Source organism: Asterias rubens, chromosome 7 (genome assembly GCF_902459465.1).
Source record: "Asterias rubens chromosome 7, eAstRub1.3, whole genome shotgun sequence".
NCBI lineage: Eukaryota > Metazoa > Echinodermata > Asteroidea > Forcipulatida > Asteriidae > Asterias > Asterias rubens.
In genome coordinates, this window is record NC_047068.1 from 14339271 (window position 1) to 14355610 (window position 16340).

General features: G+C 38.7%; 1 protein-coding gene and 1 non-coding gene across 3 annotated transcripts; both read right to left on the reverse strand.

Moving 5' to 3' along the window:
• Positions 1-125: 125 nt before the first annotated feature.
• Positions 126-197, reverse strand: Trnaq-uug. Its single transcript has one exon. It is a non-coding gene; the product is annotated as a tRNA-Gln (tRNA).
• A 267-nt stretch (positions 198-464) lies between these two features.
• Positions 465-15508, reverse strand: LOC117292142. Of its 2 annotated transcripts, none has more exons than XM_033774074.1 (2): positions 15260-15508; positions 465-3485 (listed from the first exon to the last, which is right to left on the reverse strand). In XM_033774074.1, the coding sequence occupies exon 2, from the start codon at positions 3414-3416 to the stop codon at positions 2439-2441; it is 978 nt and encodes a 325-aa protein (XP_033629965.1). In that variant the 5' UTR covers positions 3417-3485; positions 15260-15508; the 3' UTR covers positions 465-2438. The 2 variants fall into 2 exon arrangements, with proteins under 2 accessions (XP_033629965.1, XP_033629966.1); XM_033774075.1 differs by lacking the exon at positions 15260-15508 and adding an exon at positions 8847-8945.
• Between the last annotated feature and the right edge of the window lie 832 nt (positions 15509-16340).

A 16340-nucleotide genomic window follows, 5' to 3' on the forward strand; every position in this document is an offset into this window, starting at 1 on the left:
TTACTAACATGCAGCCGTCCATTTGTTTCTCAACAATGTCTATTATTATGATCCTGAGCGACAAAGTGGTTTTGTTTGTTTGAAGTAGGGCCCTTCGTGATATTCATCTTGGAATGGACAAAATAAGGTCCCGCCGAGATTTGAACTCGGATCGCTCGATTCAAAGTCCAAAGTGCTAACCGTTACACCACGGGGCCTCTACATTAACACGTGTATATGGTATCAAATTGAACGAGGAGTGGTTTGCCATGAATAAAATGATGTTGGATTTTTTGTGTATCAAGATATTTGATACACAGTAGTCTATAGCCTACCAGTAAAAACTTATGATGAAACCCTCCAAATTGTAGTAAATTCCTATGGGGAGTCAATTAATTGGCATTTCACATAGTACAAACTATGGCTGCATGCATTTAAAAATGCCATTATAAATTCTTGCAAGAAACAAGGTCCCGCAGAGATTTGAACTCAAAAACATTTTATTTGAACAAACAGAAAACTTTTCTTCGCTAAATAAAATTGTGGCTTTATTGGTGAAAAACATCAAATAAAGTGAATTTGACTAAACAATAGCAAACTTAAAACGCTAGCGGCAAGCTGTTCTTTTCAACGCAAGCACCAATTATTACCACGGGTGCGTTCGATTAGCTTCCCTGTGTCGACCCCGCGGTGCTCATATACGAGTGAGCCCCTGACAAGAGCTAATCGAACGATCACTCACCCTCTCGTGGTGACGCCATACACCTCGGGACAGCCCCAACTGACCCGTTCCACAAGCAGGGCCCTTAGGGCTGACCCGGGCGAGCCCCTGGTATGACGTCGTCAAAGCTAATCGAACGCACCCCATGTTAACACAAAATCTTGCTGAATACATAGCAACTTATACGTACTAACACACTTTTTGGGTGTCAAAATGTACAACCCGTGACTGGTATCCACAGTTATAGTGACTGGTATCTGTAAAATTGGGCCCTGCGTGGAAGCGCAAGAGTAAACAACAAATAATACTATTCATAGACGTTGCGGCAGGATTGCGCATAACAAACAATCTACCATAGGCATTATGGACAGTTTTTGCGATGTACATTGTACACTACCTTTTGAAAATGCCAATTGATAAACCTTGGTGTAAAGTCTAATCATGTCAATTACTTGATGAAAACAACAACATTATGACAGTTTTCTTCGAGAATACATTGTATTATACAAACGATACCTTTTGATGCAAATTGTTCACTATTCAAGGTTTAAGCTGCTCAAAATAAATAAAGAAAAGTAAATTATTTTGTGGTCATACTTTCAGGGAAAATTGAAGTGTTGCCAAAAACTGAAGACCTTTTAAGATGATATTACATATACGGCGGATTACTCTAAGTCTATACTGTTACTTTAAACATGCGGCAAATTATTGGTTATTGCCAATACCATTACATGTAGGCTTACATGTGTTTGCACCTTATGTGACCCAACATTATTCAAAGAACCTGCAAGTTCGGCTCAACATTATTATAATTTCATTGTTGCATGTCGAGGGAAAACAAAGAGAGTAAAACAAAACTTTTTTGGCTGAGTACTAAATAATTATGAGGATAAGTTCTAATGAGTAAGACATTTGCCTGTGTTTGTGATCAAACCATGTGCCGGGTGTATCGTGTGATTATTACTCTTTGAAATAATTATTTCACAATGTGCGGTGCACGTGACGTCAGACAAAATGGCTGACGTGTTGAGGCATTGCATTTTCAATAAAAAAGGATACACAAAATGTACCCTTCATTGTGTATAAACTCGTGAAAGAAAACATCTCATAAACCGACATTATTCTGTTATAGGGCCTAGAGGGCATTATTGTATAATCAAAAACTTCGAGGCATTAATTCCTTTTCTGGAAGCAAAATGCGCACTAACTTTACAAGCAGTTCATAATGAGCAGGAATGAACGATGCGCACGCGCATTGTCAAGTTCTGGTGAGCGGTAAGCAAGTATGCTTTAAGAAAGTAAATGCACCATCTTATAATTCATAAACACAGTTATATGACAAACGTTATAGTATACGAAAGCCTTATCGTGCCCGGAAGCATAGATTGCCAGCAAAAAGGTAATCTATAACGAATATCAATAAATTGCAATAACGAATTGATAACTTATAACAAAAAATGATTATTATTATTAATTCATTAAAACGGATAACATGTATTTCGTCCACGAAATACTGGATTTGTTAGAATGTTTTTTAAAATTTGTGATATTGGTGAAATACTTATCGTTGACAATAACTACTACAGTGGCATGACTGGGTTTCGAAGGTGTGAGATTTAATCTCACAACACGATTATAAATAGTTTTTTTCAGAAGGCTGAAGTCAAACTTCATGTGTATTACGTAACCTTTAAAAATAATATGACAACCTTTATTTCTATCCTCGAACCTCTTTATATTAAGTTCCACTTGATGACACCGGGGTTGGTGTGGCAACAGCAGAGGGCGCTGGTGGCAGAGTCCGTAACAAACTCCTCATACTGTCCATTTTCTCCCCAGTGTATGGCTTACACAACACTTTCTCAAGTTTGTTAAACCTGCCATCATAGACAGTCCTGTATTTCAGATACTTTGGGATACTACTGGCTGACTTGGTCTCCCGTAGCTCCCCATGCTGGGCGTTCACCTTGTGAACGTCGCGACGGAGGAAAGTGGCTGGCATGCTTTGCCTCTGGGTGATAAGACCCTGGCTTCGGGTGCGTCCGCCCCCACTATTCCCACCAGACGAGCCCTGCTGCTCGATGGCCGGGAAACTGAGCGTGGTTTTCCGCCGGTCCAGCATCTTCTTCTTTGCCTGATTGAACTTCTGCTGGTTTCCGGGCTTAGATGAAACCTCTGTTTTGAAAATCTTAAAGGGGTGCGAGAAGATCGGTTTCATCTCGAGCAGACCCTCCTCCTCCTCCTCCACCGATTCACCTTTCTCATTCACAGTTGGGCAGCGTTTGCCCGTTTGCTGATCCCCGTATGTTTTGACCAGAAGGTTTTTATAGGTATCGTGACGAGTTCTCATTCGGGCGTTGTAGTTTTTCCCTTTTCCAGCTGCTACTTGAGAGGTATCAATACCGTTCAAGAGATCCTTCATAACTCCAGTCTTAGCCTTCTGACGGTCCACAAATGCCTTCCGTTGCCAAGCTACCTGTACGATAAACTTGTATCTCTCTTTGGAGAGATCCATCAGTCGGCCCTCCAGCATCCTCTGCTCTGTGACATTGTCTTTGAGCTGGGAACCAATGACGGTAGTCTGGTCCCCTTCCTTCTCCTCGCCATCGTCACGTGACCCGCACGGTTTAGCCCAATCGTGGATATCCTTCCAGATGTCGTCTTTGGCAGATATCCGCGCAGGCGCACTGGACGGTTTCTTCGAGTTTTGTTTCATCTTTTCACAAAATGAACATTAGCGCGAGCTTCACGAAGCAGTCTATACGATTAACATTCCAGGCTCCATCTGCATTTTTCAAACAAGAGAATAAAAGAAATTGTGTTAGTTACAGATTACGCGTTTTTTGAAAGTTTAACATTCACGTGTATATGTTTTTAATGCCTTGTCAACAAAGCAAACATTCGTTATCAACACCCACAAACATATACACGATGTTTATCGAACAATACTTTTAGTGGAAAAACTATTCTAAAACTGTTGTCAGATCGGGTTGTCGCTGTTGTTGGTTTGATGTTGTTGTTGATGATGTCGTGTTGTTGTTTTTGTTTTGTTTTTGTGGCAGGGGATCATTTGAAGTTCATTTGTGAGCTCTACTTCAGCGACGTAGCCAAATGGGTGCGTGGTGTAATGCATGCCCCCACGAATTGGACGCGCCCAACAATGCAGGCACCCCACGAACAAAACAAATTCGCGAAAGTGCCCTCGAGCTGCAGCGTATCCGTCCAAAATAAAAGCACGATCACAACCAATGACACACCCATTCCCGATGCCCCCCTCCCCTGCTTAAGTAGACCTTCATCATGGTGCAGCCATCTTGAATTTTCCCATTGATATCAATGTTATCAAACCGAGGCTAGAAGAAAAAATAGTCTGGTTCCTATTCGGTACGAAGAACACGACCAAGATGGAGGCACCATGATATAGGTCTATTGCTCCCCTGTTCCCCCTTTTAAAAGTCCTCGAAGCCGCTGGTCTAATCACATACAATTGTATAATGGATGATGTCTTGATGACTGAGGATCAACCCCGCCCATCGCACCCTGCAACTGCGGATGTATTCTAACCTTGTTAAGAACCCTTCTTGCGATTGGATCGTGCCAAGAAGTTCCTCTGAATCGAACCTCTATTGTACCCCGTAATCTTCAACAAGGATTCTGATATGATTGCAGTCCTCAGACATCTTCACATCACAAATAACCAATCAACTACTTTAATTTCGTGTATTTTTCGTACAGTGAAGAAAAATGAGAAAACGGCAGGGGATAACAAAAGCTCATTTTGTCTGAAAACCCCAATTCAATGTGTTTACATAAAAGAGGAGAAGTGTTAGAACAAGACAATATCCCAAGTCTAAGAAATCTAAATGAAAAACATCATGTGGTTCATAACTCATAATGACACAAATGAATCAGTTTGAGCTTCCTCATATACCCCACAGAGAAGACACAAACCAATCGGAAGTCGAGTTGGTATACTTGACCAGTTCTTCTCTAAGATTTCATGATGTACAACCCGGGTTTTACAGCAAACCTTACTAGATTGTATCTCCACCATGCAAAGTTTCAAATCATACTCATGTACATGGTGTTACTGCAAACCTTACTAGATTGTATCTCCACCATGCAAAGTTTCAAATCATACTCATGTACATGGTGTTATCTCCACCATGCAAAGTTTCAAATCCTACTCATGTACATTGTGTTGCAGCAAACGTTTACTAGATTGTATCGCTCTATAAAAAGTTCCAAATCCTACTCATGTACGAATGTACATGGTGTTACTGCAAACCTTACTAGATTGTATCTCCACCATGCAAAGTTTCAAATCCTACTCATGTACCTGGTGTTACTGCAAACCTTACTAGATTGTATCTCCACCATGCAATGTTTCAAATCCTACTAAAGTACATGGTTCTACTGCAAACCTTACTAGATTGTATCTCCACCATGCAAAGTATCAAATCCTACTCATGTACATGGTTCTACTGCAAACCTTACTAGATTGTATCTCAACCATGCAAAGTTTCAAATCCTACTCATAGGTGTTAACAAAATGATCCGAAAAAATCCCATAAAGACCCCATTAATAATTTACAAAAATAATTATTGGTTGAAATTACGTCTGTCCTACAATAGACAAAAACACACGATATTATCCAGCATGGTCATTTCAAGTTCCAAATTAAGTGTGACAAATCTGTAATCCCGCGGGATTTTGTCCAAAGCCCGTTCTCGCTTTTATTTCCTCATCATACATCAGAGGGTCAAATCTACAAAACATCACGTACGCATTCAGAGCATTCAGACCTCCAGCTATATAGGGACTGCCATAACAAACCATACATCATTAGGCCTAGGACTATTAAGTGGAACTTCGAGTTCTATTTTATTATGACACAGCGATGACAAGAAAGCCGGTTATATAATTTTATTTGCAGGAAGATTTGTTCAAACCACAAAGATTTCAATGTCGTGCGAGGGAATGGCATATAAAAACAATCATTATAAGGCAATTTTTTTGACAAACCAAATGAAAGTTCGAGTTTTACTTATTACGACAGAAACATGTCGAGAAAGTATTTACTTTGCATGAAGATTTGTTCTAACACACATAAAATTTCAAAGTCAGTCGCAAATGCGTGTCATTCAGACCACGGAGGAAGGAAACGTGCCAGGGAATGGCATATACAAACAGATCAGACATTATAAGGCCATCTTTTGACAAGTCAAATCAAAGTTCGAGTTTTACTTAATATGAAAGAGGCATGTCAAGAAAGTACAGTACATGTAGTTACTTTGCATGAAGATTTGTTTAAACCGCACAAAGATTTCTAAGTCAGTCGCAAATGCGTGTCATTCAGACCACGGAGGAAGGAAACGTGCCAGGGAATGGCATATAAAAACAAATCAGACATTATAAGGCAATGTTTTGACAAACCAAATGAAAGTTCGAGTTCTACTTATCATGACAGAGACATGTCAAGAAAGTATACATTTTGCATGAAGATTTGTTCAAACCGTACAAAGATTTCAAAATCAATTGGCAATTAGGTCATTCAGACCAAGGATGAAGGAAAGGCGTGGGGGAATACCATATAAAATAAATCAGACATTATTATGCCTATAGGGCAAACCAAATGAAAGTTTGAGTTCTACTTATTATGAAAAATTGATGGCAAGAAAATATTTTGCAGGAAGATTGGATCAAACCGCACAAAGATTTTACAAGAAAAAGCGCGAGGGAATAATGTAGAAAAACAAATCAGACATTTTCAGGCCTATTTTTTTTTACAAACAAGTTCGAGTTTGATGTCAAGAAAGTACATAATATTTTCACTGAGATTTGTTCGAATCGCAGCAAGATTTCAAAGTCAGTCGCCAATGTATTTTCTGGAGAGGGTAAACTCCATTAAGTGTTGATGTCCATCAACAATGAAACTATCCTGAACGAGCGTCCATTTTGGAAAAGGACCCCATGAGTCAATTTGGGGCCCAAGTATAAAACGAAATTTGTACCCTGGCCACAACATGTGATCATTATGTTTAATAATCTTTAAAAGCAACGGCCTGCGCCATGACCAAAGAAATCATGACCAAAGAAAATCATGTTTGGTTTTAACGGAACAGACACTTTTTTATAAAATCACAAGATGGGATATTCTTTCAAACCGCAAAAGATTTCAAAATTAATCGGGAAAATGTAGTTTCTCGAGAGGATAGCCTTCGCCCATCAAAAATGAAAATGTCCTGAACCACACACAGGCCAGATTCCGTTTTGGAAAAGGACACACACTTGTGAGCCCCATTAGATACACCAATTAGGGGCCAAGTATAACACGAAATGCCCCCAGGTTGAAAGTCAACAACCCCCGGGCACAATATTGGATCACTGATCAACAATCTCTAAACAACAACAACGACCTTCGCAAAAACCATAGAAAACTTTCGATTTACAGAAAAAGTTGTAGTGTATAAAGTATTCACAAAATCAAAGCTTTGTACGCACGTTTGCGCCACAGTGTGATGCACCCGGTACGTTTTTAACCAACTGCTGTTCTGTGCTCCATTGTATAAAAACAAAACACAAAAACTTTATTGTATCCATGAGAGATATTGATTCAAAAGATGTCGATAATAAATCATATTGAAGCCCACAAAAGAATCACTATCACCAAAACACAATTACCAAGGCAACGCTCAAGTACATCGATCTTTCCTGACAAAGTAAAGGTCATCAGGAATATTTACAGAGGTTTTGTCAAGCGGGGCTTCTGTGGACATTTGAGCCAATCATTTTGAGATGTTGGACTGTGGATCGAATAAACAAAAATGGCAACTGATAAGTGAACAAGAAAAGCATGCATCTCGAGTGCTAACGTCGAGAGCTGTGTTATTATCCGTTGTCATTGAAACCAGTCTAGCCGAATGTTGTTTGGTCACAAAATGTTTTCAGAAGGAATAGTGCACACTACTTTTTCTTCTAAATAGAACACTTGAGCCTGTATTTATTTCGGACGACATAAACACATGTAGCAAGAAATATGAGTGTGTTTCGTTAGTTCGATTTTGGAAGATGATGACAGAATGCCATGTTTTGAAAATCGTGTTTTGTATCGTCTCCACAATGAGGTATCACAACAGCAACAGTATTTTTAGTCAACAAAATATTATAAAAACCTATACAAGTTAAAATCATTAGGCCTAATGGACATTCTAACTCACGGTGGATTCGATGTAAGTATAGGCTGGTATAATTTGTCCGACTTTCACGGTAAATAAAAACCCTACTTCTGCAAATCGAGACATTCGGGACAAAGCGCAAGCTGATCATATTTATGACATGGAATGTCTCCCATTTAGAGCTCGGTGCATACAATAACAACAACAACTCGGCAACAAAATAGTTTCCCTTTTTCAGGGACAATGCCATAAATCCATCACATACACTTAATTAAACCCTTGAGAAAACTACCCCTTGCTTAGCCATCACTTATCTACGTTTCTTGCCAGGTATGTCAAGGATTTGGTGTTATTGCTTTGAAATTATTACCGCGAGCCCCAAGAATCGTTGTTGTCTCTGAAAAAAAAAACACGTTTTTTGTTTTTGTTTTTTGTTAAGGATCTTTTATGCTAAGTTATTGATGCACGTCATACTTGCATTGTCAAGGAAATTCCACTGGCCTCTTTCTGGTCGGCAGTAAATAATCGTGGAGACTGAAACATTAGGGTCATATCACACCAGGCAATTTACAGACTTCAGTTCCATCGAAGAATAGAATCCATTCACATTTGAATGTTCACATATTTTGTAATTGGGGATCGTAAGACATTGTTCGAAAAAATTATTCGTGTGCTACCAGAGTGGTCCCTGTGGAGTGCACTGCAGTTGGTTGCCTCCAAGTTGTCTGAAAAAGTTCCTTCATGTGACAAGGGCCTTACGATGAACATTCTTGCCAGTGTCAACAAAAAACCTTCGAGAAAGACTCTGCTAGGGTCGAAACGCCAAGCCGGTAACTATTTTTTTGCAACGTGGGAGACAAGAAATTAAGGTCTATCTTCATTCCTCTACGAAGCTACAAACTCGGGCAATTTCTTCCACCGCTAAAAGATTGATCAGCAAACCGACTTGAAATTTAACATTACTCACATTTTCTTCAGCAGTCTTTCACTGTATATCTGTCAGCATTTGGTGAATTCCGGCTGCTCTAATTAATAATCTAGAGTTTCCAACTCGTTTATGAACAGTTGACTCAGATCAAAGTGATCTCTCTCCCTCGTATTGCGCTTATGGTATCACAACAGAACAGGGGGTCCGTAGTGGCATTCGATGTCAACCACGGGGCACGAGGTCATAAGCTAATGCCGTGCTGTGGCGAGCCCTGCTGTGGCTTGTGTGCCGCATGTACGCCCCGTTACCCCGTAATGTTTTGTGTTCCCATGGTAACGTTTTGCAGTTAGCAAACTGAGAAATCTGATCTATATGGCAAGTACATGTATGTATTAGACCATATTATACGCAGAGTTTTTATATCAGTTGTCCAAAATGAAAGTACAATTACACGAGAGTGAAGTTGATAGTTGTCCATGGACTTGTATGTAAAAAAAATGGGGGGGGGGGGGGTTTGCTGATTTTGGCAAAGGCAAACTAACAAGAGCCTAAACAAGTACAATGGCCTTAAAGGCAGTGAACACTATTGGTAATTACTCAAAATAATTGTTAGCATTAAACCTTTCTTGATTACTAGTAATGGGGAGAGGTCGATAGTATAAAACATCGTGAGAAACGGCTCCCTCTGAAGTAATGTAGTTTTTGAGAAAGAAGTAATTTACTACGAATTTGATTTCGAGACCTCACTTTATAATTTGAGGTCTCAAAATCAAGCATCTGAAAGCACACAACTTCGTGTGACAAGGGTGTTTTTTTCTTTCATTATTATCTCGCAACTTCGACAACCGATTGAGCTCAAATTTTCACAGGGTTGTTATTTCATGCATATGTTGAGATACACCAAGTGAGAAGACTAGTCTTTGACAATTACCAATAGTGTCCACAGTCTTTAAACCTTTTCCATGCTGTCTTCAACTATGCTGTTTCCAAAATGAAATTTTCTCTCAACATATCAAAAAGAGGACATGTTGTTTTCTCCTTCCTATCCTCGGTTTGGTGTCATTCTGTTGATGTGGGAAAAAGACAATTATGGCTGTAAATGGATATACCCTTGAGACCAATATATTGAAAAGACCTTGCATCTTATATAGAAAGTCACTGTGCAGTGCCTTCAAGGAGTCTCTTTCCTTTCTCTATCTTTTATCAAGAATTACTTAGCGAATTGATTGACATGAGTTTGGAAAAGAAGTCCTTGCCACGCAATTACGTTGGACTGTTAGAAAGGCATCTTCAGGCCCGAAGGCAAGACATAGAAAGGGGTACAGTGAAAAGGCATCGTTAAGACCGCGGGCAACGGAGAGAAGTAAACATCATCAAGACACAAACGTTTCTCGTATTGTCGTCAATGCCACATAGCAAACAGAGCAAGTAAAGGTTCATTGAATTGAGGATAGCTAAAATTAACTTTGAAAAAGATTCGTGGAAGTTGTTGGATTACAATTATGTATGTCAAACTTTATTTGTAAAGGAAGATATGTTGTTGTCTTAAAACAAGCATCAAATGGTCGTGTGGAAAACGCAATGCTATACATTAACGAAGTCGGATACTTATGATTGTTTGTTAGCAGGCTTCAAAGTGATCACAACATGTAACGTTTTCTTTTGATGTTGAAAACGCAATTCTTCATTTTAGAAGCAGGCTACACAAAGCATGCCATTTTCTCTTTCTTGTTGACAAGCAAAATTCTCAAAGAAAAAAAGTGTGTTCATGCGTTGATAACATTGAAATTATGCCAGATTAGTTTACCCAATCATCCTTCGTGCTTCAATATTAAATTAACAAACAAAACAAAAAATCCGGAAAAAATAATAAATAGTAAAAGATAAAGGTGAGGGGTTATGAAGCAAACTGTACACAATATCTAAAACAGATTTTACCAACTTGCCTTTTTTCATGAAGACGAGCGAAGCACTGTTCGAAACGTCGATACCACACGGACTCTTTTTTTAAAAGCCAACACTCATACACAAGAGGTTTTACACATGGCTTCACCCGCATGTTTACCATTTATAAGTTAATTTTGATATTGCCGTTTCTCAAAGCAATCACTATATATCTTCCAAGAGAGAATACCAACACTTTTACGATGACTCTTCAACAACCAAAGTCTAACAATGCTACATTGAAAAAACTTACAAATTATGCAAAACAAATCAATAAATAACACGAACTGACAAGAATTATTTAACAAGGTCGTTGCTTCCCCGACTGGGAGACATTTTGTATATCAATTGTCATCAAAAATTTAAGTAAACGGCATCGGGAAAGATTTCACACAAAGAGCATTCAGAGGTTAAAGAATTGGCGTCTATTCATTGAGAAGCTGATCGATGAACAAGTAGTAAATCAGCTTTGCGAACAGAAGCAATACAAGTTACGACCAATGTTCTCGGACCACTATACATGTGTAGGCTACTTGTGTGATGGGATGGGGTGTAAACAGTGTCCAGACGTCTTATGGAGATTGTATTGTGTTTCAGGGAGCAGGGATTAAACAAAACATTGCACCATCATTAATTATTAGTTTTTAACTGGATCAAATATTAATTCGCTGGCTGGGTTGTGGGGGCGAGTGATGATATGCTTCATGTGACAAGGGCCTTACGATGAACATTCTTGCCAGTGTCAACAAAAAACCTTCGAGAAAGACTCTGCTAGGGTCGAAACGCCAAGCCGGTAACTATTTTTTTGCAACGTGGGAGACAAGAAATTAAGGTCTATCTTCATTCCTCTACGAAGCTACAAACTCGGGCAATTTCTTCCACCGCTAAAAGATTGATCAGCAAACCGACTTGAAATTTAACATTACTCACATTTTCTTCAGCAGTCTTTCACTGTATATCTGTCAGCATTTGGTGAATTCCGGCTGCTCTAATTAATAATCTAGAGTTTCCAACTCGTTTATGAACAGTTGACTCAGATCAAAGTGATCTCTCTCCCTCGTATTGCGCTTATGGTATCACAACAGAACAGGGGGTCCGTAGTGGCATTCGATGTCAACCACGGGGCACGAGGTCATAAGCTAATGCCGTGCTGTGGCGAGCCCTGCTGTGGCTTGTGTGCCGCATGTACGCCCCGTTACCCCGTAATGTTTTGTGTTCCCATGGTAACGTTTTGCAGTTAGCAAACTGAGAAATCTGATCTATATGGCAAGTACATGTATGTATTAGACCATATTATACGCAGAGTTTTTATATCAGTTGTCCAAAATGAAAGTACAATTACACGAGAGTGAAGTTGATAGTTGTCCATGGACTTGTATGTAAAAAAAATGGGGGGGGGGGGGGGTTTGCTGATTTTGGCAAAGGCAAACTAACAAGAGCCTAAACAAGTACAATGGCCTTAAAGGCAGTGAACACTATTGGTAATTACTCAAAATAATTGTTAGCATTAAACCTTTCTTGATTACTAGTAATGGGGAGAGGTCGATAGTATAAAACATCGTGAGAAACGGCTCCCTCTGAAGTAATGTAGTTTTTGAGAAAGAAGTAATTTACTACGAATTTGATTTCGAGACCTCACTTTATAATTTGAGGTCTCAAAATCAAGCATCTGAAAGCACACAACTTCGTGTGACAAGGGTGTTTTTTTCTTTCATTATTATCTCGCAACTTCGACAACCGATTGAGCTCAAATTTTCACAGGGTTGTTATTTCATGCATATGTTGAGATACACCAAGTGAGAAGACTAGTCTTTGACAATTACCAATAGTGTCCACAGTCTTTAAACCTTTTCCATGCTGTCTTCAACTATGCTGTTTCCAAAATGAAATTTTCTCTCAACATATCAAAAAGAGGACATGTTGTTTTCTCCTTCCTATCCTCGGTTTGGTGTCATTCTGTTGATGTGGGAAAAAGACAATTATGGCTGTAAATGGATATACCCTTGAGACCAATATATTGAAAAGACCTTGCATCTTATATAGAAAGTCACTGTGCAGTGCCTTCAAGGAGTCTCTTTCCTTTCTCTATCTTTTATCAAGAATTACTTAGCGAATTGATTGACATGAGTTTGGAAAAGAAGTCCTTGCCACGCAATTACGTTGGACTGTTAGAAAGGCATCTTCAGGCCCGAAGGCAAGACATAGAAAGGGGTACAGTGAAAAGGCATCGTTAAGACCGCGGGCAACGGAGAGAAGTAAACATCATCAAGACACAAACGTTTCTCGTATTGTCGTCAATGCCACATAGCAAACAGAGCAAGTAAAGGTTCATTGAATTGAGGATAGCTAAAATTAACTTTGAAAAAGATTCGTGGAAGTTGTTGGATTACAATTATGTATGTCAAACTTTATTTGTAAAGGAAGATATGTTGTTGTCTTAAAACAAGCATCAAATGGTCGTGTGGAAAACGCAATGCTATACATTAACGAAGTCGGATACTTATGATTGTTTGTTAGCAGGCTTCAAAGTGATCACAACATGTAACGTTTTCTTTTGATGTTGAAAACGCAATTCTTCATTTTAGAAGCAGGCTACACAAAGCATGCCATTTTCTCTTTCTTGTTGACAAGCAAAATTCTCAAAGAAAAAAAGTGTGTTCATGCGTTGATAACATTGAAATTATGCCAGATTAGTTTACCCAATCATCCTTCGTGCTTCAATATTAAATTAACAAACAAAACAAAAAATCCGGAAAAAATAATAAATAGTAAAAGATAAAGGTGAGGGGTTATGAAGCAAACTGTACACAATATCTAAAACAGATTTTACCAACTTGCCTTTTTTCATGAAGACGAGCGAAGCACTGTTCGAAACGTCGATACCACACGGACTCTTTTTTTAAAAGCCAACACTCATACACAAGAGGTTTTACACATGGCTTCACCCGCATGTTTACCATTTATAAGTTAATTTTGATATTGCCGTTTCTCAAAGCAATCACTATATATCTTCCAAGAGAGAATACCAACACTTTTACGATGACTCTTCAACAACCAAAGTCTAACAATGCTACATTGAAAAAACTTACAAATTATGCAAAACAAATCAATAAATAACACGAACTGACAAGAATTATTTAACAAGGTCGTTGCTTCCCCGACTGGGAGACATTTTGTATATCAATTGTCATCAAAAATTTAAGTAAACGGCATCGGGAAAGATTTCACACAAAGAGCATTCAGAGGTTAAAGAATTGGCGTCTATTCATTGAGAAGCTGATCGATGAACAAGTAGTAAATCAGCTTTGCGAACAGAAGCAATACAAGTTACGACCAATGTTCTCGGACCACTATACATGTGTAGGCTACTTGTGTGATGGGATGGGGTGTAAACAGTGTCCAGACGTCTTATGGAGATTGTATTGTGTTTCAGGGAGCAGGGATTAAACAAAACATTGCACCATCATTAATTATTAGTTTTTAACTGGATCAAATATTAATTCGCTGGCTGGGTTGTGGGGGCGAGTGATGATATGCGTCATTGTGCCATAGAAAGACTACCAACCAAATTTCCACATGGTTTTCAGGATGAGCAAACAACAGCTGAATACCAGTAACAAGCAATATGCAACAAATGGAAATTTTGTTGGTAATCCTGTTTTTATCAAGAAAGAATTTTCATGCTAAGCAAATTTTTTTACTTTTCTTGAAATTGGGCCCTGATGGCCTGTTATGTTGCAAATCTTGTTTTTTATCTGCATAATGCAGTATTATAGACCTACCAATCGATGACTTATAATATTTATTTACTGCCGTCAATTTCAAACAACTGAAACACTCACCAAGATCATTGCTCAGCTGTATGATTATTATAAACATTTCTTGAAATAAATGTGAATATAAACTTACACTTTATCCTAATTTGATAAATTGTTGTTGCTTGCATTTGAGAATGGTATACCTATTGTGCTACAGGCCTATCATTGCTGTATTCCTTCCAAATGTGTATAATTTCCTTGTTCTTGTTCGTTTGCATTTTTGCTGTGTTTTTTTCAATTTATAATTACTGTTTTATTGTTGTCCACATATATTTTGATGTTTTTATCTTGTAAATGATCATGTAGTTTGACCACTTCTCCCGAAGACGAGCAGAGAATACTGTTCGGAAAAGTTTCCGTATGGCGCCACCACATTTTCATTCGATATGAAATAATATAGTATCTTATTTACCTCAATGATATATCCCTTTTTGTAAAAATTAGTGAAAAAGTGGTGGCGCCATACGGAAAGTTATCCTACTGTTCGAAACGTCGAGACCAAACCGGCTCTTTTCAGAGGCAACACTCACCCTAAGAGATTTACTCATGGTTGTACACGCAAGTTTACTATTTACTTATAGTTTCTTCTTATTTCCTCACACCACGTAAAGCTTCAAACAATACTCACTTTTCCACCTCTATTGATAAACATTATTATTATTAAATCAAACTTCGCTCTAACAAACATACCGTGATAGTCCCTGCCTCAACCTGCACATCGTAGATAGAAAGGTCAACATTTCAGAAACAGCGTTGCTTCACAGTTCGATCAAATAAAACGCTCATTCCTTGCATGGGATCCCAACTAGATATGACAACCAACTTAACACGGGCAACTAAGTGTGAATACTATTTGTACACATGCTAAACAAACCAACAAAAGCAAGGCTGTAGAGGTTAGCAGTAAATGGAATGATGTCTTTTCTTTGACATGCTCCTGTAGCCTCTATGCTTACCCACCGTATCGGTGATCAATGCACACCATTCACTTTTCTTTCATTCCTTAGTGTTGTCCATACCATCCCCCACCAGGAGTTAAACGCATGCGCACACGGTCTAACCACGTCGTCATGACCACCTAAGTTTTCACGATAGTGGGGAAAAAATCGATTCATTATACCAGATGATCCGTTCAGAGCAACAGCAGCACTTTGTGTGATGTCTGAGGGGTTTAAAAGTGCTCCCAATGAAAGTTTCTGAGGTGGGATAAATCACTTTGGAAAGTTTTCAGACTTGAAGAGGTGTACTGTTTGTTTTGATGCGTGGCGGCGGTGCACCAGATCGTGACTAAACCAGGGTAGACAGTGTTATGAAGGAATGAATAGGCTGGCCAACAGGATTACAACATCTTACTTTATTGACGGTTCATTATTACTCAGTCAGAGATCAAAAGAAAGAAAAAGAAGAAGATTAACCCAGTAATCACATTCAACCATAAGTACTTCGCGGCTCTCACTTCAACCGATCTCTGATGGTGATTTGTAAAAAACATACCATTGCGATTTTTCTAATATTCCTTCATTGCAATGGCAATACTTTCCAATCTTAATGACAGTTTATTAGCCATGAATTTCGTCTCTTTGTGAGAAAAACCAAAAGGTTGTTTCGCAAAGTGATCTTACATTATTGCAAAAAAAAACTTTAAGCAAAGGCGAACCATTTATTGAAAGTCCAAAAAGGGGAAAAATGTGTCACACCAACAATATCGTGGTTAAAATTTTCCTTTGAAATTTTGATCTCGCAAGTTCAAAACCCAAAGTATGAACAAAAT